The sequence below is a fragment of the Oryctolagus cuniculus genome, chromosome 12 (genome assembly GCF_964237555.1).
Source record: "Oryctolagus cuniculus chromosome 12, mOryCun1.1, whole genome shotgun sequence".
NCBI classification, from domain to species: domain Eukaryota; kingdom Metazoa; phylum Chordata; class Mammalia; order Lagomorpha; family Leporidae; genus Oryctolagus; species Oryctolagus cuniculus.
The window spans coordinates 75,208,856-75,230,658 of record NC_091443.1 but is presented as its reverse complement, the minus strand read 5'-3'; the positions used below and the strand labels follow the sequence as shown (position 1 = coordinate 75,230,658).

The window sequence follows — 21,803 nt, the reverse complement described above, 5'->3', positions numbered from 1 at the left end:
AAAAAGAGAAATACATATTTTCCCTGATTTTTTTGGTAATTAATATACAGAGTACAACAATGTATGTGAGATTTGATTACTGTTTACAGCCCTTTTCTATATTCTTGAGGTTTTCCTACTTTCTACTTGTTGAATTCTTTAAGTGGAAAGTTAAACTTGCGATTATAAAGTAAACTGAAAGTATGCCATTGTAAAAATTGTGAGAAAAGAAAAGAAGGGGTGGGTGGGTGGGAGTGTGGGCAGGAGGGAGGATAAGGTGGGAAGGGCTAGAGAGAGAGAGAGAGAGAGAAAGGTTTTCGATCTGCTGGTTTGCTCCTCAAATGGCTGCAGCTACCCGAGTTGGGCCTATCCCAAGCCAGGGCCAGGAGCTTCTTTCAGGTCTCCCACTTGGGTCCAAGCACTTGGGCCATCTTCCACTGTTTTCCCAGGCCATAAGCAGAAAGCTGGATCAGAGAGGAGCAGAAGAAGAGCAGCTGGGACAGGAACCAGCACCACAGATGTAGGCTTAGACTACTATGCCACACCGGCCCCAGTATTATCCTTTTTTTTTTTTTTTTTGACAGGCAGAGTTAGGGAAAGAGAGAGAGACAGAGAGAAAGGTCTTCCTTCCTTTGGTTCATCCCCCAAATGGCCGCTCCTGGTCTCCCATGCGGGTGCAGGGCCCAAACACTTGGGCCATCCTCCATTGCCTTCCTGGGCCACAGCAGAGGGCTGGACTGGAAGAGGAGAAACCGGGACAGAATCTGGCGCCCTAACTGGGTCTAGAACCCAGCGCCGCATGTGGAGGATTAGCTTAGTGAGCCGCATATTATCCTTTTAAATCTGTATGTGTGATATACATGAAATTTGTTCACCTTAAATAAAAATTTTTTAAAACAAAAGTCATAGGATTTGGCAATTTAAAATCATTGGAGGAGCTGGATGCTAGCAGTTTCGGTAAAGTTATGGGAGGGGCAGAGCTGGCATCCCATATGGACGCTGGGTTCTAGTCCCGGCTGCTCCTCTTCCAGTCCAGCTCTCTGCTGTGGCCCGGGAGTGCAGTGGAGGATGGCCAAAGTGTTTGGGCCCTGCACCCGCATGGGGGACCAGGAGAAGCACCTGGCTCCTGACTTCGGGTCGGCATAGCTCCTACCGTGGTGGCCATTTGGGGGGGTGAACCAACGGAAGGAAGACCTTTCGCTCTATTTGTCAAAAAAAAAAAAAAAAGTTATGGGAGGGGTAGACAAAAGAATGAAAGTTGAATTCCTTTGTGAGGTATTTATTGAATAAATAGGAAATGCCGAGGCCTCACAGTGTAATTTAAGTAAGCACAGAGGAGCTCCCTGCCTGGGTAGGGTTTATCTGAGCTGGAATGGTGACATTTAACGTAGTCACAGTTATTGTCACGTTGTGGAAGAACCCGAGATACAACAGCCTTCAAGAGCTGACCCAGCGCAGAGGCTTGGAAAGCAGTTTGTCCGGAGACAGTGTCCTAGAGTTGGGCGTGTGCAGGATGCACGAAGTTAATTACGCAAAGGAGAACTGGGCGAGATTTGTGGAGGGAGGCAGCCCGAGAACCTTGCGTGGCTGCCGGGCACGGGGCGAGTAGGGTAAGAGGACTACGCGAGCCTGAGGAAGTGGAAATAGGTAAGGTCCCGGAAGAGCGCGGGGAGAAGCGGCACGCAAGGGCGGGGAGAGGCGGCTCCACTTGGAACTACCATTCCCAGGGAGCACTCGGCACCACGGGACGGAAGTGAGGTAAGGCGCGAGCCGCGACCTTTGAAGGGAAAAAGGAAGTGCTTAGGCGTCTGAAAGCCGGACGAGCGGGGTTAGGCAGGTAGGGGCGCGGCGCGCGAGCGACGGGCGGGCATCGGTGGGCCGCAGCCGCCGCAGCCGGGCGCCTTGAGCTCGGTGTCGTCATAAGGCGGCGGCCATTTTCGCGGGCGGAGGCGGCCCCCGACGGGCGCCGGGAGAGCGGGGGCGGGCGTCGGGCGGGCCTAAGGCGGCGGCCGGGCGGCCTCGGCCACCCGGTAATCGCGTCTTTTCCCGGCGTCTCGTCTGCAGAGAGAGCAGCATGTCCGCGGAAGTCCCCGAGACAGCCTCCGCGGAGGAGCAGAAGGTGAGTGCGCGCGGGGAGCGGGCCCGGCCTGGCGGGCGGCCTGCTCTGGCGGCGTGCGGTCCCGCGGAGCCGGGAGCCTCGGCCGGAAGGCGGGGCACCCCGGGAGTCGGCCTTCCGCAGTCCCCGGTAATGCGCCGGAGCGTGCTCGCTTCACACGCGCTGCCCCTCTCCCCGAAGGTCTGGGTGCGTCGCGTGTGCCCCGGAGCCCAAGTTCTGCGGGCTTCACTTGCCCTGGCAAGTTTTATCCGCCCCGCCCCGATCGCTCCCAGCTTCTGGTGAAGCGTGCGCTTAACCCTAAAGGCTGTCCCGCGTGGGGGGCCGTGGCGGAGACCTGGATTGCAATTGCTTCCAGAGTAGCCGTACGTACTTCCTACCCTGGTTGTGAGGCCTACCCGGGCCGAGGGAGTGCTCAAGAATGTGAGCGGCGGGATTCGCAGGGTTGATGGACGACGAAAAATCGAGAAGTAGGAATCTTCAAAAGTGGGGCTGCCTTCGTGGCTCAGACTTTTTTCGGAAACGTTAGGAGTGTTTTGTAAACTCAATTTCTGATGTAGGGGTGGGGTGTATGCCAGAAAAGATCAATATGGTTCAAATTACGAACACAACTCCCTTGTGTTTATGGAGGCTCGTGCTTGCCCCTTGCACCATGATTATTTTTGCTGCTGTCCTGGACTTACGGCTGGTTGGGAAACGAGGGAGGTCCCTGATTTTCTTCCCTTAATTGTTTCTGGGGAGTTAGCAACAGTTTTTCTTAAAAATGGCCCCGCCTTACCATAAAGCGGATTTGAAAAGGTTTCTGCCCAATGTTGCAACCACGTTCCCAGTCAGATTGGAAATTGGGTAGGTGTCTGTTCCAATCCATATGGTATTAACCATACTAACTTTGCCCAAGTCGGATGGTGTAAAACTGAAGAAAAGGAAACAGTAATATAAATAGTAGACCAAGAACTACGTTAGTTGGGGGATTTTACAGGGAAGATTATTGAATGCTTTTCTCATTTTACACACAAAAAAAGTTAGTCTAAGGTAACAATCTTAACTAATATTACATCTCATTTTATTGTAAAATGCTTGTTTTAGTGTTCCTTATTAATGAAATAATGAAAGCCTTGACTGTGGTGTCTTACAAATTGGAATCACACTCAGTGTGGACACCTGGTGCACAGTAGCATGCTTTATAATCTTTGTAAGATTTGTTAGTATGTTGCCAAAATGTGAAGTGTTGATTTCTAGAGTGTAAATGCTTTTACTAGAACAGCCTAATTGAGGATATCCTGAGTGATTTCCTTTTAATGAGTGTCTGTATTAAACATTTATTTCAGATCTTCTGGCTTCAGCTGCTGTCGTTAATACCTAACCAAAATGTGTTAGGAATATAATGTCCCTTCTTAAATTCAGGATTGGCTGGAGATGTTAAGTGCCTGTAGCATGGATACTGTTCCTGAACGTGAGGAAAATGTGCAGAGTCACTCCTCTCTTCCTATGAGCCAAATCACCTGTTTCTTCTGTTTGGAAGAACAGTTTAGATGACCTAAAAAAATTGGGTTATTGTCTCTTCACCCAGTTGACCTTTCAATTAAAGCCAGAAAATTGAACTAAAAATACTTGTATAGTTTTATGGTAGGTTTCACTTACTGCCTCTGAAATATTAAGGTAAATAACTGGGCTCTGCATGGAGTAACAACCAAGACATTTCTGTCTTGTGCATTGTATGCACCTATGTTAAAAGATATGAATACTACTTTTATTGGGATATTAGTTAGATATACAAACAAAAATACAAGTATAAACTATCTTGACATTTAAATTCTGCTAAAACTAATAATAAATACAAAGCCAGTTTAAATTTTTAGTGCAATGTATTTTGCTGAAACCAGATTTCCAAAATATGTTGTAGCAATTGTTAAGCTGCAGGGGCTTTTTGAGTATGGTAAATTAATGCCCTTCATTTCTTTTTTTACAAAATTTTTTTTAAGAATTTATTTGAAAGAGTTACAGAAGAAGAGGGAGAGACAAAAAGATTGATCTTCCATTCACTGGTTCATTCAGTAGATGGCCTCAGGGATCAGGGCTGAGTCAGGCCGAAGTCAGGAGCTTCATTCGGTCTCCTACATGGGTGCAGGGGCCCAAGCATTTGGGCCATCCTCTACTGCTTTCCCAGGCCATTAGCGGAGAACTGGATTGGAAGTGGAGCAGCTGGGATACGAACCGGCACCCATATAGGATGCCATACCTGCTATGCCACAATGCAGCTGGCCACACCCCACCCCACCCCCATTTTTAATAACACTAGCAAAGAGAGGCGTATGCACTCTGCTGTGGGTGAGAAGAAGCACATGGGAACTTAAAAAGATCATTCTAATTTCATTCCTGGCAGTTTGAGCCCATGGCCCCTGAGTTATGTGTATCTTTTTTCCCCCTACACCTGGTACAGTGCTTGACATTGTTCATAAATTGTTGAATTCATTTTCCTCAGAACTTTTCCACTGAAACCATTGTCAAAGAAATACTCCAGTGTAAGTGGCAATGTTGGTAATTAAGGAGGATTAGACAGTGGAAATACAGTATCAAAACCTTAACTTAAACCCAATCAAGACTTAACAAAAGTGGAGGAGTTGTGTCTATAATCATGTCTGTTGTGACTTTATTTTTTTTTTTTAATTTCACAGTTAGAAAGGTCGTCCTTCCGTTGGTTCACCCTCTAAATGGCCACTATGGCCAGAGTACGCTGATCCGAAGCCAGGAGCCAGGAGCTTCTTCCTGGTCTCCCATGCGGATGCAGGGCCCAAGCACTTGGGCCATCCTCCACTGCACTCACAGGCCACAGCAGAGAGCTGGACTGGAAGAGGAGCAACCAGGAGTAGAACCCGGCGCCCATATGGGATGCTGGCGCCGCAGGCAGAGGATTAACCAAGTGAACCACAGCACCGGCCCCGACTTTATTTTTTTAAAGATCTCAGTAGCAGATTTTATAGAGGTTATAAGGTTAATCAAGCTAAGATATTTTGGAAAGGGTAGAATAGATATTTCTGTTAAAACATACACTTGGTGACTTTGTGAGTGGTAGAAGAAGAATAGAACTTTTATTTAAATCTTAGTCTCTTTTAATTTTTAGAAGCAGAGAGAGAGAGAGAAAGAGCATGTGTGCATGCTCCCAGTGATTGTTCACGTCCCAGATGTCTGTAGCAGTCTTGTCTGGACCAGGTCTGAAGCTGAGAGCTGTCAAAGCAATCCAGATGCCCCATGTCAGTGTCAGGAATCACTTGAGCCACTACTGCTGCCTCCTGGGGAATGCATGCAAGGAAGATGGAGTCAGGAGATAGAGGTGGGGATTGAACCCAGGTACTGCAAAGTTGGATGCAGGCATCTTAACTGCTAGGTCAAATGTCTACCTCAGAACTGTTAAGTTACAGAGCAGGCATTTGGTACAGTGGTTGAATTGCCATTTGGAGTACCTACATCTCATATCAGAGTGTCTCAGTTTGGATTTCAGCTCTGCTTCTGGTTCCAGCTTCCTGCTGGTACATACCCTGAGGGGCAGCAGGTGATAGACCAAAACTTGGCAGACCTGGATTTAGTGATGGATTCCTGGCTTTGCTTTGGCCCAACCTTAGCTGTTTGTGAGCATTTGGGGAATGAAACAAATGAAAAATCTTCATCTGTCTTTGCCTCTGTTTCTCTGCTTTTCAAAAAATATTTTACAGGCATGCACTGTATAAAGATGCTTTGGTTAATGACTGGCTGCATATATGATTTTATCTTCTAGTGACATCCTCACCATCTTAGATTGTGTCAGAACACTTGGGATATTAATACGATGAAAAAAATCACCTAAAAGTCCATTTCTCAGACTTAATGATGTATCCCATCATTAAGCAATACATAACTATCCTTCCACATATCATCAGTATAGCTATAAGTTGTTTCCCTATGTATCCAATATATTAAAAATTGTGATTACTGTTGATTTTTTTTTTCTGGGACTGTTTTGAAACTACCTTTGTTTGCTAAAAGACTCAGTGTTTTCTCTTAATATTTTTAATGTCAAGGTTTGAAAAATACTTATTTTGCAAGACAGAGGAATGGACAGACAGGCATAATGCCATCTGCTGGTTTAGTCCCCAAGTGTCTGTTGTTGGAGCTGGGCTAGGCTGATTCCAGGAGTTTGGAATTTAATCCAGGTCTCCTGTCTGGGTGGTAGGGAGGGACCCAAGTTGCCTCTCTGGGTGTGCATTAGCAGGAAGCTGGGAATTCAGAGCTAAGCTGGCACTCCAACCCAAGCACTCCGATATGAGATACGGGTGTACTAAATGGTGTCTTAACTGCTGTGCCAAACACCTGCCCAGTGTTTTCTATTTCTGGTTGGAGTGAGCAGGAAATGTAGTTTGGTCTGGTACAACCTCTGCTTCTTAATAATCAAGTTAGAAATAAACCTCAGAGAAGTTCTAAAATGTTTGTTGGCTCTTAGAATTTTGTTGTACAACAGAAGCATTCCTGAGCCTTTGTGTATTATAATATCAAATGTCCCAAAGATCTGATGATGACCTATCAGTTGTATAAGCTTGCTTTTTTTTTTTTTTTTTTTTAAGATTTATTTATTTATTTGAAGAGAGAGAGAGGGTCTTCCATTCACTGGTTCACTCCCCAATTGGCTGGCCAGAGCTGTGCCAATCTGAAGCCAGGAGCCCAGCGCTTCTTCTGGGTTTTCCACGTGGTTACAGAGGCCCAAGGACTTGGGCCATCTTTCAGTGCTTTCACAGGCCATAGCAGAGAGCTGGATTGGAAGTGGAACAGCCGGGACTCAAACTGGTGCCCCTGTGGGATGCTGGCACTGAAGGTGGTGGCTTTACCCATTATGCCACAGCACCGGCCCCTAAACTTTTTTAACTTTAGGGAAATAAATGAAGTACATTGTATTTATTTATCCAGTGGACTTTCAGTGAACACTCATTAGTTGCCAGGTACTGGGCAAGCAGCAAGGACTTAAGACAACAGTGATTTTCCAGAGAGGTTAATACAGTATTGTTACCTTCCTGGCAATACCCCCAAAAAGATTTGTTGGCTTTCATTAATCCTTTCAACTTACTCATCAGTGAACATACTGCTGAACAGAGAGGAGAATTTGCTTACAGTGGTTAGGTTTTTATTGCTGATGTTGTATAACTTTTGCTGGAGGCTGAAGAATGGTAGCTGTCATTCAGATATAAATAACAGCAATCTATAGTGGACTACAGAATAATCCTTAATTAGTTGAATATCTGTGTATTTACAGCAGACCTGGGCTTCAGAAAGGTAATGAAGTTCATTTTTTAAAATCTGTTAATTGAATTTTTCCACAAAGCTTTAAAATCCCTTTGTATAATTCACGAAAATGCACATGCTTAACACTGATCAGTGTTAAACCATGTGCTGGATAATAGAATACAAAGAAGAACCTTTTTGGTTGTATGCACTTAAGAGAATACTGTTAAAAATACTGTTCTTTTGGGTTTTTTGTTTCTTGGTTTTTACTTTTAAATTTTTTATAAGGTTTATTTATTTTGAAAGAGTTGTAGAGAGAGATCTTTGATCCACTGGTTCACTCCCCAGATGGTCGCAGCTGCCAGCTCTGGGCCAGGCTGAAGCCAGGAGATAGGAGCTTCCTCCGTGTCTCCCACGTGGGTGGCAGGGGCCAAAGCACTTTGGGCCATCTTCTGCTGCTTGTCTCAGGCCATTAGCAGAGACCTGGAACAGAAGTGGAGCAGCTAGGACACGAACTGGTACCCATATGAGATGACAGCGTCACAGGTGGTGGCTTTACCTGCTGTATCACAACACTGGCCTATGAGGGGCCGGTACTGTAGCCACTTGGGGAGTGAACCAGTGGATGGAAGATCTGTCTCTAACTTTGCCTTTCAAATAAATGAAATAAAATCTTTAAAAATGAAACAAGGAAAGAATTCAGTGTAGATGAAATTTCTGCAGGCGAATAAGCACAAAGCAAGGTGTAATGAGAAAACACTGAGAACACTAAAGGGGAGCAAAGCACACTACACAACATCCCACAAGAGAAACAAAGTGTTTGTTTTGAAAATGGAAATTTAAGTGACATGAAAGCAGTATAGGAACTGGCATTGTGACACAGAAGGTTAAGCTGCCACCTAAGATGCAGGTATCCCATGTGAGCACCAGTTGGAGTCCTAGTCCCTGCTAATGCGCCTGGGAAAGCAGTGGAAGGTGGCGCAAATGCCTGGGCCCCTGCATGCTTGTTGGAGACCTAGGAGAAGCTCCAGGCTCCTGGCTTCAGATCAGCACAGCTCCAGCTGTTACAGCCATTTGGGGAGTGAACCAACGGATGGAAGACCTCTTTCTCCTCTCTCTGTGTGTCTCCCTTTCAAATAAATACATGCACATAAACCAGTTTCTTTGTTTACTATTTCCTTCTGTATCTGAAACGTTTTTCCTGATTTATTTTCATTCTAGCTGAAGTAAATGTTTAAGACTTTCTTTGTCCGGAAGCAAGGAATCAAACCAAATTCTGGTTCCTATTTTGCATTTTTATACATGACTACATGGATAAATTGCTTATTTTACTTGTTTTTCCGTGTTCTTTTGGGAGATGGGAACAGAAACTATTTTGTACATTTCAAGCAGAAAGAAATGTGATTTAGGAAATTAGGTAACAAATTCTTAGAAGGATAGAGGAACAAGAGAGGAGAAGGTGATGTTTCCAGAGGTGAATGATCGTAGAAAGCCTTTGATTCTTCAGATATGGGCAATGCTTTCTTGTCATTTGTTTTTTTAAAAATGTTATTTGAGAGACACAGAGATAGATTTTTCCATCTGCTGGTTCATTCTCCAGATGGCTGCAATGCCCAGGGCAAAACTGAAATCAGAGCTGGGGACTCCATCTGGGTATCCTGGGAAGAACTCACGTACTAGAGCCATCACCACTGCCTTCCAGGGAGCACATTAACAGGCAGCTGAATAGAAAGTGGAGCCTGGACTTGAGCTCATGAGTCTCCATATGGATGTGGTCTTAGCACAGTGTCATAATGACTGTGCCAAATGTCTCTACTCAGTTCTTTTTTTGGTTTGTTTTTAAAGATTTATTTATTTCTTTATTTATTTAGAAAGGCAGAGTTAGAGAGAGGTATTCCATCTGCTGGTTCACTGCCCAAGTGGCTGCAAAGGCCAGAACTGTACTGAACTAAAGCCAGGAGCCTGGAACTTCTGGGTCTCCCACGTGGGTGCAGGGGCCCAAGGACTTGGGCCATCTTCCACTGCTTTCTCAGGCACATTAGCAGGGAGCTGGAGCAACCGGGACTTGAACCAGCTCCCATATGGGATGCTGGCACTGGAAGCCTGCTATGCCACAGCACCATCCAGTTTTTTTTTTAATTTGGTGGTATTGTCATTGGCAGAACCTAGCAGGAACTCAGTGTGGGAAATGTAGTTTCAGCCTCTAGCTGTTGTGATTTAGGAAAGCATTTAGCAAAGGTTGAGTGTGGGCTGAATGCCAGCAGACACAGACTACCACCCAACCTGGATAGGCAGATCTGTAGGTATATCAAGATGTTAGTTAATACCCAGGTATTTGAATGTACTTATCAAGAAGGTCCTAAAACATGCTGGTGCTGTGGCACAACAGATTAAAGCCCCAGCCTGCGGTACCAGCATTCCAGCAGAGGATGGCGCAAGCCTTGGGGCCCTACACCCACAAGGGAGACCTGGAGAATGCTCCTGGCTTCAGATAGGCGTAGCTCTGGCCGTTGTGGCCATTTGGGAAGTGAACCAGCCAGTGGAAGACCTCTCTCTCCCTCCCTCCTGTCTCTATCTGTCTCTTTAACTCTGCCTTTCGAATAAGAGAAATCTTGAAAGCAATTACTGGCAGAATAATGTCTCTTAACTCTTGACTCAACACACATAGTTGAATTTTTGTGTATGTCAAGTGAGTGAATGATACGATCAATGTATGTAAAGAGACAGATATATGAAACTGCAACATAAATGTGGAAAGAATACTTGAAGCAGAAAAGAACTTACACATAAAAAGAGATCAGCCATAGCTCTTGGTCCCCAAATCCTCTAAGACTGAAAATGAGATGCATGGGGCAGGCGTTTGGTTTGCCTCTGTCCCATGTTGGATTCTGGCTTCAGCTTTTTTTTTTTATTTAATGAACATAAATTTCCAAAGTACAGCTTATGGATTACAATAGCTTCCCTCTCCCCTTCCATTCACATCAAGATTAATTTTCGATTATCTTTATATACAGAAGATCAATTTAGCATATATTAAGTAGAGATTTCAACAGTTTGCACCCACACAGAAACACAAAGTGTAAAATACTATTTGAGTACTAGTTATAGCATTAAACACCTAAGAGTAATTGTGTATTAATTACAGAGTTCAACCAATAGTTTTAAGTAGAACATAAAAAATACTAAAAGGGTAAAGTATTAAGTTCTTTTTGTTTTTTTTTGTTTGTTTGTTTCATTTGTTATAGTTTTTTTTAATTTAATAAATGTGAATTTACAAAGTGCAACTTTTGTATTGTTGTGGTTCCCCCCACCCAACCTCCCTCCCTCCCATGGCCCTCCCCTCTCCCACTCCCTCTCCCATCCCGCCCTTCATCGAGTTTCATTTTCAATTACCTTCATATACTGAAGATCAACTTAGTATATACTAAGCAAGGATTTCAACAGACTGCACCCACACAACCGCACAAGGTATAGGGTATTGTTCGACTAGTAGTGTTGTTTTTAAGTTTCATAGTAGAACACATTAAGGACAGAGATCCTACGTGGGGAGCATGTACCCAGTGACTCCATTGTTGATTTAACAATTGGCACTCTTGCTTATGATGTCAGCAATCACCCGAGACTCTTGCTATGAGCTGTCTAGGCTATGGAAGCCCCTTGAGTTCACCGACTCTGAACTTGTTTAGTCAAGGCCGTATCACAGTGGAGGTTCCTTCCTCCCTTCAGAGAAAGGTGCCTCTCTCCTTGATGGCCTGTTCCTTCTGCTGGGGTCTTGTTCACCAGAATCTTTCATTTAGATTGTTTATTCTGGCTTCAGCTCTTGATTCCTGCTTTCTACCTCCAGACCCTGGGAGGCCACCAGTGGTGGCTTAAGTAGTTGGGTCCAAACCACCCACGTGAAAGACTTGGATTGAGTTCCAGCTTCTGATTCCATTCCTGCTCAGCCAAGCCCTGGCCTTTGCTGGCATCTGGGGGAGTAGACCAGAGTCTGCCTCTTTCTGCTTCTCAAATAAATACATAAATATTTTAATTTTAGTATATGTGCTGCCGAAGCGAGCACAGCATAAATATTTTTAAAATGAGCTGTCGCAACACATGGGGAAAGCTTAAGATGAATAAAGTATTGACAGTATATGTATGAATATAATTTTGAGAAACATCTGTAAAAATTGTACAAAATTTTTTCAATTCCTAGATAATATGCTGCATGAAACAGTTAGTTTGACATTTGTAGATTTAGCAATCTTGTTTTTTGACTATTCATAAATAACCTGGAAAAAATGAAGATATGCAGAGAAGTATAATTTTACAGATCTCATAAGCAGAAAATAGGCCCATTAGCTAGAAAGTGTGTCTTACCAGCTGCCCAGCCTAGCCCTCACAGGAAAGCTTTGTTTTTCTTGATTTATTCTTTGTTTTGTAGTACTTAACATAAAGTAATAATACTGCTTCCCTGTACAATATGACCCTTTGACAGAAACTAAACTAAATCAAGATTGGTGTCAAAAGTGAATAAGCTTGGCCATTGCCGCGGCTCACTAGGCTAATCCTCCGCCTTGCGGCGCCGGCACACCGGGTTTTAGTCCCGGTTGGGAAGCCGGATTCTGTCCCGGTTGCCCCTCTTCCAGGCCAGCTCTCTGCTGTGGCCAGGGAGTGCAGTGGAGGATGGCCCAAGTGCTTGGGCCCTGCACCCTATGGGATACCTGGCTCCTGCCATTGGATCAGCGCGATGCGCCGGCTGCGGCGGCCATTGGAGGGTGAACCAACGGCAAGGGAAGACCTTTCTCTCTGTCTCTCTCTCTCACTGTCCACTCTGCCTGTCCAAAAAAAAAAAAAGTGAATAAGCTTAAGATATTTACATTCTTGTCAGAAAATAGAATTTTGCTGTATTAAAGAATGGGATCTTTGACATGAACAGAAATTGTCATTCTAAACAGAAGATTAGGCAATAAAATACACATATATGAGGACTTAAGGAGCTTCAAATCATGTGTAACTTCGAATAAACAGGTAATCAGATCTTTCAGATTTTAACAGTGCTAGAATAATTATCTAAATATAGGCAAAGAGCTGAAGAGTTCCATAGAAGGTGACTAACTATAAATATGTCATACATGACTGGAAAGTAATGGCAAGCAAGACTCCAGAGCTGAGCTATCTTGATATTTTTATCCAGTGTGTGGGGTGTTACACATGCATCACAGCTATAATAGAGCTATCACATGGATCATTTGAAACAAGACAGAGATGACTTAAAGGCTTCTGTGCTGGGTTTCTCAGTCAGATGCTGTGTTTCTTGGTACTTGACCAGTAGAATCAGTATCCAGTTGGTAAAAGGTGAATTATTTTAAATAGCTAATTGTAACGGAGAAGTAATTTATTTAAAATTATTTCAGGAAATGGAAGATAAAGTGACTAGTCCAGAGAAAGCTGAAGAAGCAAAATTAAAAGCAAGGTATCCTCATCTGGGACAAAAGCCCGGAGGTTCAGATTTCTTAAGGAAACGATTGCAGAAAGGGGTAAGTTGTCACATGTAATCTCAAATACTTAAGCCCTGTGAACTTGATTACCATCAGGGATTGTAAAACAAGTGTGTGGCTGTATAGATCTGTGCCTTTGTGTGTATGCGTATAATTTTTTTTCAATACTTTACACTGTTCATTTCATAAATGTCTGTAGGAATCTGTAATTCTTTAACAGTTAATTAAAAGCTATTTTAAGCATGTAGGTAGGATGAAATGCTACTTATGAAAGAGAATTATTTATTGACTGAGATTCCAAGTCATACTTATCCTTAAGTTGAATGCCTTAGAAATACTAGTATTTGCTGCTTTCAAGAATGTGAATGTGCTAGCTGTAATCATATAGGAATTATTTTCCCAAATCAAATCCAAAAAGAACTAATTATTTTTAAAGTGGAAAAAAAAGAGTGGGTAGTGTTTTTCTCTTATATGAAAGAATGACATTCACAGTTTTGAAATCATGAGATGACAGGGAGAAATGATAACAAAAATAAAATGTAAAGCCTATGTGCTGTTGTGACATGTAATGCAGAGGGAAAATATTACAAAAACGAAAGTTAAAATTTATAATGCATAAAAGAGAACTTCAAAATATACAAGAACACAGTGCTCTCGGATGCAGGATTTTATATTAAAAAATACCTGTGGAGGTTGAAATTGAGTGACACTGATGCGTTCTTTATTGTGTTTAAACATTTAAAATTACTACTTCTACTTTCAGAAGGGGTATGGAGCAGAATTTACAAAAAGGTTCACTTTCTCTGAGTAATCTTTTATGAAATATCTAAGGGTATAAGTCAATATGAAGAAACATTTTTAAGTTTGGAGATTTTTTATAGCTTTAAGTATAATTAAAAGCAATAACACTAATCAACAGCAAAGAAATGGTTAAATTAATTGTGGTAAGTCAGTATTTGGTAGTTTTAAATATTTTTGGAGTTAGAAAGGTCATAAGGGATAAGTAGAAAAAGCAGAATGAAAATTTAATTTTGGGTCTAGCTATGCAAATATAAATGTACCAGTTATGAAATAAATTATATAATCTTTATTAAATTACTGGATTTCTGATTTGATTATTAGTGTTTACAAAACTATTTCTCTTTGCTATTTGTATTATACCAGAATGTCAGTAAATCCTTTTATAGGATTGAAATAAAATTTTGAGTTTTTTAAAAATATGAACTATAGGGTCCTATGTTTATGTTTTCTTTTATCAGAATAGTTAGCAAGCTTGACAAATTACCTCAGAATCTTTAGTTTTGTTGTCATCTGAGAGGGTTGGATTATATAGTATTGTATTTGTGGAATTGGTGAAGTCCCAGGGCAGCTGCTATCAAGGCAGCTGTAAATACCATTATTAAGTGTAACCTCTAAATTTTGAGGGAAGAAGACTTTTATAAGATCACCATCTAGATGAGCTAGAAAATGTTTTGTTAATTCTTAAATATCTTCACTAAGAAATTGAACAAAATTTAGACATTGACAATTGTAGTCTCTTATCTGTGAATCTCAATATGAGAAACATTAATCTAGTTCAGTACTCTACCTAAAAGCATTGAGTTTTCTCTCTGACATCTTTGTCATGTTGTCTTTATTCATCTCTCTGTGCAGATTCCCTGCCTTTTGTAGTGATTTGTTTCTTTTTAGGGAAATTGTAATTGTCAAACATTAGTTTTAGTTTTTTCTCAGGCCACACTAAGTGGATTTAATTCCTTTTGCCTAAGCAGAGTAGTCTAATCTGCAGTTAAATGAGATCCCCTTTTCATGAACTTTTGCTTACTTGTCATCAGAAACTTGAATGTATTACATCGGGGAATCTGCCTGAAATTTGTACTGTGTTAACTCTCTCACTTTGTGCTTTTGTCAGATTGCTTTGCTCTCCAGAGGCTACTGAACTCAGAAGCAGCTCCTTAATATAATACAGTGCATCAAAAGTTCTTAGATTTTTTTTTTCCTCTACCCATTTTAAAATGCAGAAATGAAGCTGCAGTAAGCCTACAAAGAACCAGATCCAAGTTTCCTTGCTACTGCTTTGTATGGCACACATACAGTGACGTAATAAAATGATTTTTTAAAAAGATTTATTTTTATGAAAGAGTTCGAGAAAGAGAAAGATCTTCCATCTGCTCACTCACTCCCCAGATGGCTGCAATGGCTGGGGCTGCGCCAGGCTGAAGCCAGAAGCCAGGTGCCAGGAGCTTCATCTTGGTCTTCCACATAGGTGGCAGAGGCCCAAGCACTTGAGCCATCTTCTGTTGCTTTCGGAGGTGCATCAGCATGGTGCTGGATTGGAAGTCGAGCAGTTAGGAATTGAACTGGCGCCCTTGTGAGATGTTGGCCACAATGCCAGCCTGAAATCTATCTTTAGGACCTTTAGTTTATCAAAAATAGTCCCAAAGGAAGCAGCCAATGAGATGTTTTCCCCAGGCCACTTGATCTTATACTGAGCTGTGAGTTCCCAGCTGCTCCATGTAGCCACATGAGGTACCTCTGAAGATGCGGACCCTTCCGCCTTTCACCTGGATCCTCATTTCATACCTGTTTCATTCACTTTTGCCAACCCAGACTGAGGGTAGTTTGCCCTCCTTTGAGCATACATAGCATCTGACAGACTTCGGACAATGTTACAGCAGTTGATTTACTTAACTGTTCATTGTGTCTTTCTCCAGCTCTGACACACCAGTGCCTTTTATATAGAAGTCAGTAAATGTGGGTTGGCTAATGTAGTTGGTATAAGTCAGAACCTGGGCAGATTTACCCGTTTTTACTCTGGAACTCAAATAGATTAACTAATAGGTTAATCTTTAGGTCTCATCAGTTTATGTTTCATTGACAAAGGTTATGTTAACCTTATCCTTCCAGATAAAAAGAACAGTTTTACTTATTCAGTGTCTTTGCATGAAATATAAAGGAGGTATAGGGCATCATTTTAAATGATAATTTCTATTGAGTTTATTTCTTAAAAGCACTTAGATTGCTATCTTTATTTTTACCCATTGCTTATGTTCAAACAAATATGTTTTAAATTCTTGAGAAAATGTTAATCCTAGTTGACAGAGTACTAACAACTAAAAATAATAGTTGTTTGTGGTACATGGTACATCCTAAATAAATGCAAGTTGGTGAATAAAGTGGTTTTATTTTCAATATGAGTGGAGCAAGAATTTCGATGTGGCTGTTTGATTTACTAAATGAAAAGTTTGTATTTTAATCTGAATCCAGGACTTTTTATTCCCAGACAGCTTGTTGTCAATCTTGAGGGTTCTGTTAGCACTAGAATGGTTCAAGCAAGCTTTAAGACAAGAATCTTGCCTGATTTCCCAGTTGTTGAGATGGTAGAACTTGATACAAAGATACAGATGTTTCATCTAATTAATATTCCTGTTTAATTTGATTTAGACTAGCTTATTTTATTCTGGCAGTGTGGAGTCACATCTGCATCTAGAAATCAGCATAATTGCATATGAAAGCTTTTAAACTCTAATCAGTTTTTTTTTTTTTTTAATTTACAGCAAAAATACTTTGATTCTGGGGATTACAACATGGCAAAAGCAAAAATGAAAAACAAGCAACTTCCTACTGCAGCCCCGGATAAAACGGAGGTCACTGGTGACCACATTCCCACTCCACAGGACCTTCCTCAACGGAAGCCATCCCTTGTTGCTAGCAAGCTGGCTGGCTGATTAAAAGAGTTGAACTGCATGAATCTTCTAATTCCCATTATTTCTCTTACTATGTTACCTATCCACTTCTTACTTCCTTTCATTCTCTGAGTCATTTGAGACTGACAGCTTTGCAGGTAGCGGTAGTGTGTGCTGCTGTTGTAAGGGAATATACATGTGTAGAGTTTTTGATTAGTTAAACAGTGCACTGATAAAGACATGATAGAGCAACGTAATCTACTTGAAAATAATTGTATATATTACCTAACTCCTAGTGTAGGTTCCAACAAGTAACAAGTTTTACAATTTTAATGGTTTGGCTTTACTTACTTCATCTTAATTATAGCATTGTATGTTACTCTTATTTAACATAACCTCTTGTATTGATTTTTTTCTGTATTTTCCTTTTGGATTTTGTAAAACAGAAGTTTAAGACCACAAGTTGTAAGAAAAGTTACATAATTCAAACACAACTAGATGGGACTCCAAAAAGATTTGTATTTCTGTGGTTGAACTTGAATGGCCTTAAACCTGTTTCAGCTTTAACAGTAGAATTTTACTTGGGCAATATTTGCCCATTCTGGTGTAACTTATGTGACTCTAGTGCTTAACAGCTGCCGTTGAAGCTACTGTTCTTACTCAGTTCTATAATGGTAGAATACCTTTTGTCGTTGAAGATGTGAATGACGTATGCATGTGCATTGACTGTTGAATTCACTTTTGTGCCATTTTTGTAAATATAATAGTTTTGCACAACCTTTCACAAATGTCTGTATTAATTTCACATATTAAAAGGTAGTCAGTGTGCCAACCAGAAGCACAAAAGTTACTACACAAATCCTTTCATTACAGCTTTTGTATGATAAGTTTATAATCTTGGGCTTACAGAATACCAAATTGAAGTCTGCTTAATCTGCCATAGACTTAAGCTTTTTTTTGTTTGTTTCTAATATCCATGACATTCAGTGGCCTTGTGCAAATACGGTATGTTGCTTAGGCATATCTTTGGTCCTATGCAGAACATTTCTTTTTGACTTTTCTGAAAATAACAGTTCACATAATTTATATGAACTTTTTAAATGTAGATACTTTTTACTTCCACAATTCACTTTGGGTATGTTAGAATAAAAGGCTTTCATGCTTGGCCTTCTGTCCACCCCTATTGTCTGGGTTTTTTTTGTTGTTTTGTTTTGTTTTGTTTTTGCTTCTTTGATTCAAATGGTATAGGGCTGTTCAATCTGTATGGAAGCATAGGTGGCTGTATCCTTACTCTTTAAGAAATTTGCTGTGCTGAATGCTGTATTTTATAACTCAATGACTTTTGCTGTCTCTTTTCTCAATTGCTAATTAATCACTCTTAGGATATATCCTGTATTGTTACTAATAACTGATAATTGTTTGAATATAATGAAACAAATAGTTGAAAACATTGGCCCAGGAACATATGTCAAGAAGAGCTAAATTCTGGTAAATAACTTAAGTAATTATGGTCAATTAAGAGGACAAGCTTACTGACAATTAGAATATTTTACATGACAAATTTATTCATATTAAAAATACATATTCTGTCCATGTCACTTTAGTAAGATGTCAGTTTTACATACAGCTTATGTATTTAGAACTTCAGTAGACTATTGGAACAGCATTTGCCACTCTTAGCTCTTCCCAGGAATTGTTATAATACTGTAGAATGATAATGAGGATTGGTAGCATGAGGTTTATACTGGTTTTCTCTTTATCTTTGACTTGGATTCAGGCATCTTTTCTGGATCTTGGCTCCAAATGCATACTTGCTTTTCTGTAATCCCAAATTACAGTAGATGGTGCCTTGAACACAGCTCCTAAAGGCTGATCACCTTCCTGCTTGACCCATGCCAAAAGGCAGAAAGCAGCAAAATCAATACTGTGTTCATTGTAATTTTAAAGATCAGTTCTGTATAAATATATTTGTAATGACAACAAGTAGGTTATCCTGCAATATATGTATTTCTAGGATCGACTCAAGAATTCTAAAATATTCCAGACTAGAATTCCTATTATATATCTGTGTTTTTATTTTGTCATGAGTAGTTACAAGTTACCATTAAATTCACACATGAGACAAGATGAGTCCATGTTATCACTGGCCATGATAGGATTCCTGACGTTTGCAACAAGTGACATGACATCTGCCTGGCTTTTACTTTGTAAAATGCAATGCTAATATTTAACCTACCTCAGAACTTGATGAGGCTCTGTGAAATGCTAAGTGCCCAAAATAAAATATTGTTGATTGTCTTTTTATTAAACGTAAATTTCCTCATTACAAACCAACCTGCCTTTTGTAAAGTCACAGTGCTTACAAACTCAGGATTTTCCAGTGGGAAAGACCTGTCATTAAGGATTTGTATGTATTAGATTTGTATCTAATTGCTGAGCCTCCACTGGTGCTTGGGATAGATAGAGAGGTTTTACATTTTCTAATTTTTTTTGTGTGTGTTGCCTCAAAAGTCAGTTTCTTTTAGACATTTTAATAAGCTATTTGATCAAAACTTGAGTGAAGATTGAGTAGATGAGTTTAATTGCCCATTTCTATGATTTCAAAACCGGAGCTTGAAAAAGTGGCTAATGTAATCATTGTCCTGTTTATCATAAGTTAATGTTAGAGTACACTGAAGTTGGAGACAAATACTTCGTGAAAACTGGCTAAAGTCAAATTATTTCATAAAGTACTTTTTTTTAGTATAGTTTTGAGAAACATTTCTTTCTTGAAGTTGAACTGGATTGGTTAAGGATTGGTGGGTCTTCATGATTTGGAAGTAGCATGTTTGCAGTTGACAAACTGCTCTAGGACCTTTTGCTGCCAACCTAAAAATATTTCTTAACTTTATCAAAGAAGGCCTGATATCGTCTCTACTTGCTATTCAACAGCTGAAATTAGTTCCTTTCCTTGATACAACAAAACAGTACCTCTGAATATTTATTGATGCTTTCCACAAAAGCGGATGCATTCTTGCTCAGTCCAAATCAGTGATGTTTTATGAACACTAAGATGTGATATCTACTCAAGTTGGGTTCTGAAGTCAGTGTGTGGTGGGGCAGAAGTAGGGAGCATTTATGGGAAGAGCACTTGTGATGATAACCAACGTATATTTTTCTGGTGCCCTTTTGTTTTTCCAACATCTAAAACTTCCACTTTGATTTTCTTCCTTTTACCTCATTTTGTTTCACTCCCCTTTCCACATACTCCTTTTGTGTTCCTGAAGCCTATTGTTGACTTTCATTAAATGGTGTTTAGGGCTGGTAAATTATCAGTCCTTAATACCCTTTCCCATATGCCACAATTGAGGACATAATCTAAACCACCATTCAGTTCTGGGTAATAGCTAATAGGAGTCACTGTCCCAACTCTAATTCAGCATGCACTGCCAGTCTTCCCCTGAATCTCTTCCCTGATTCCCCACCATACCTTGTAGTACTGGGGTCAAATCTCTGGTTGTTAGTCTAAGAATATAAAGCCACTGGTTTGAGTAATGTTTTAGTTTCAACCAGTGGTCATGATAGCCAATAATGTGTATGTCATTTATCAACGAAATAGCAGTTGGAAGGAAACATATTCCTTTAATATATGGCCTTACATCTATCACTACATCTCCAGCATTTGTGATGCAATAGTATTCTTCACCTGTATTAAAAGGGCAAAAAGTGAATGCTCATTTTGTGTACACATGTGTATAGAGTTGGCAGTTAATACTGAAATTTTTCAAATAGCCCCTCCAAAATTATACTTGTGAGATAAGAAAATAAATTGACCTAACGTTTATTGATTTAGTTTGCAATTTTGTCTTATTTAAATGTTAGTGTTATTTTCAGTTTGTGTTGGAAGTTGATCCCTTTAGATTTCAGCTATTATATGCAGAAATTGACTCTTAGAGTCTTAGATTCTGTTTTAATTTAAATGTGTTAATGAAGTCTCGCAGTCTTCTTTATTATTAAAGGCTTTATAATTACAGTAAAATTGAATGTAGACCGGGTCTTCTCCATCCCATATAAAACACTGGTACAAGTATTGTTGGGTGTAAAAAAATGAGAGACTGATGTCTTGCATTTTGAGAAGTTGAATGTGTATATAGCTTAATGCAAGGTAGAAATACTACATTCCTTAAAAGAGGTAGAAATAAAGTTCAGAAGTATAGAGGAATGAGTCAGTGTGGGGAATAAATGAATGGTAGATCTGGTAAGAACTTCAGAGGTGGGCGTAGATGGGGAAAGGGAGGAAGAAAGCATTCTAGATACGGGGAATGATAACTCAAAAAAGGCAAAGATTTGGGGGAAATACCTATATATGGAAGTTGAGTTGGAGAACATGGCATATGAAGGTACTCTTGATTTTTCTGTTTTTCTCCAGTAAGCCTCTTAAAGAATTTTTTTAATCTTTTTTTTTTTAATTGAGAGGCAGAGATTTTATCTGCTGGTTCACTCACCACAACTCCAGCTGGGTTACAACAAAGCCAAGAGCCTGGAACTCAATGTGCATCTACAACGTAGGGGGCAAGGACCCAGGTAATTGAGTGGTCATTACTATCTCCCAGGACTTGGATGCTTCTCTGCTTGTTTTTGAGCACGCTAACCTTTTAAGCATTTCTGTATCTTGCTTCCAAAGGCCCCTTTATTGCTCTGTTACCCTATGACTTAAGAAGTTAGGCTGATCACTTTGCTTTTGTTTTGCATGTATACAATTTTAATATTTCTAATAATTTTATCTGTAAATGTAGGTTGTCAGTTGTTGAGTGTGTAAATGACCACTATGAAGACCTGAGGCAGAGACCAGTGGGCAGCTTTCTGCCAGGCCATGCCTGAAGTTACAGAAGACTAACGTCTCATATCATCCTTATTTGTAAACCAATATCCATATTAGGAGGAAGCTGCAATCACCATGGGTGTAGCTGGTGAAAGATGTTTTTTAACTTGCAGACAGTTACCACCAATAAAAACACAGATGCCTGATTCAGACACCTGTATACACATTAAGTTTATGGCTCAAGTGTAGCTGCTAGTCCTGGTAATTTGAAATGGTCATGAGGGGACGTCAGAAAGTTAATGGATAATTCCTATATCCTTGAATTTCATTTTCCATGAGCTTTTTGAAGTTGCACAAGTTTATAACTTCTGGGTGTAGCCTGTCCTAATATTGCCAGCTGATTGTAATATACTGGTATTTACATTTTCATGAGAGATCTGTTCTACAAGTGTAAGAAGCAAAGGGAGGGAAAAGTTTTAAGATCGCAGCGTGGAGGGTAG

The 21,803-nt window shown here is 40.4% G+C and overlaps 1 protein-coding gene across 5 annotated transcripts; it reads left to right on the top strand.

Annotated features, from left to right (window-relative positions):
- Positions 1–1,521: 1,521 nt before the first annotated feature.
- ARPP19 (cAMP regulated phosphoprotein 19) lies at positions 1,522–17,679 on the top strand. Of its 5 annotated transcripts, XM_070054213.1 has the most exons (5): positions 1,764–1,816; positions 2,044–2,098; positions 4,768–5,012; positions 12,736–12,858; positions 16,374–17,679. In XM_070054213.1, the coding sequence occupies exons 3-5, from the start codon at positions 4,869–4,871 to the stop codon at positions 16,542–16,544; spliced, it is 438 nt and encodes a 145-aa protein (XP_069910314.1). In that variant the 5' UTR covers positions 1,764–1,816; positions 2,044–2,098; positions 4,768–4,868; the 3' UTR covers positions 16,545–17,679. The 5 variants fall into 5 exon arrangements, with proteins under 5 accessions (XP_069910316.1, XP_051678330.1, XP_069910314.1 ...); XM_070054215.1 differs by lacking the exons at positions 1,764–1,816; positions 4,768–5,012 and adding an exon at positions 1,522–1,737; XM_051822370.2 differs by lacking the exon at positions 4,768–5,012 and having other exon boundaries at positions 1,724–1,816.
- The last annotated feature ends 4,124 nt before the right edge of the window (positions 17,680–21,803 follow it).

Bases quoted from the DNA above. Each gene is read 5' to 3' on its own strand.
- ARPP19 (XM_070054213.1), top strand. From the start codon at position 4,869: ATGCGGATGCAGGGCCCAAGCACTTGGGCCATCCTCCACTGCACTCAC. The intron at 5,013-12,735 runs GTGAACCACAGC...AAATTATTTCAG, and splicing joins GCAGGCAGAGGATTAACCAA to GAAATGGAAGATAAAGTGAC. The intron at 12,859-16,373 runs GTAAGTTGTCAC...TTTAATTTACAG, and splicing joins GGAAACGATTGCAGAAAGGG to CAAAAATACTTTGATTCTGG.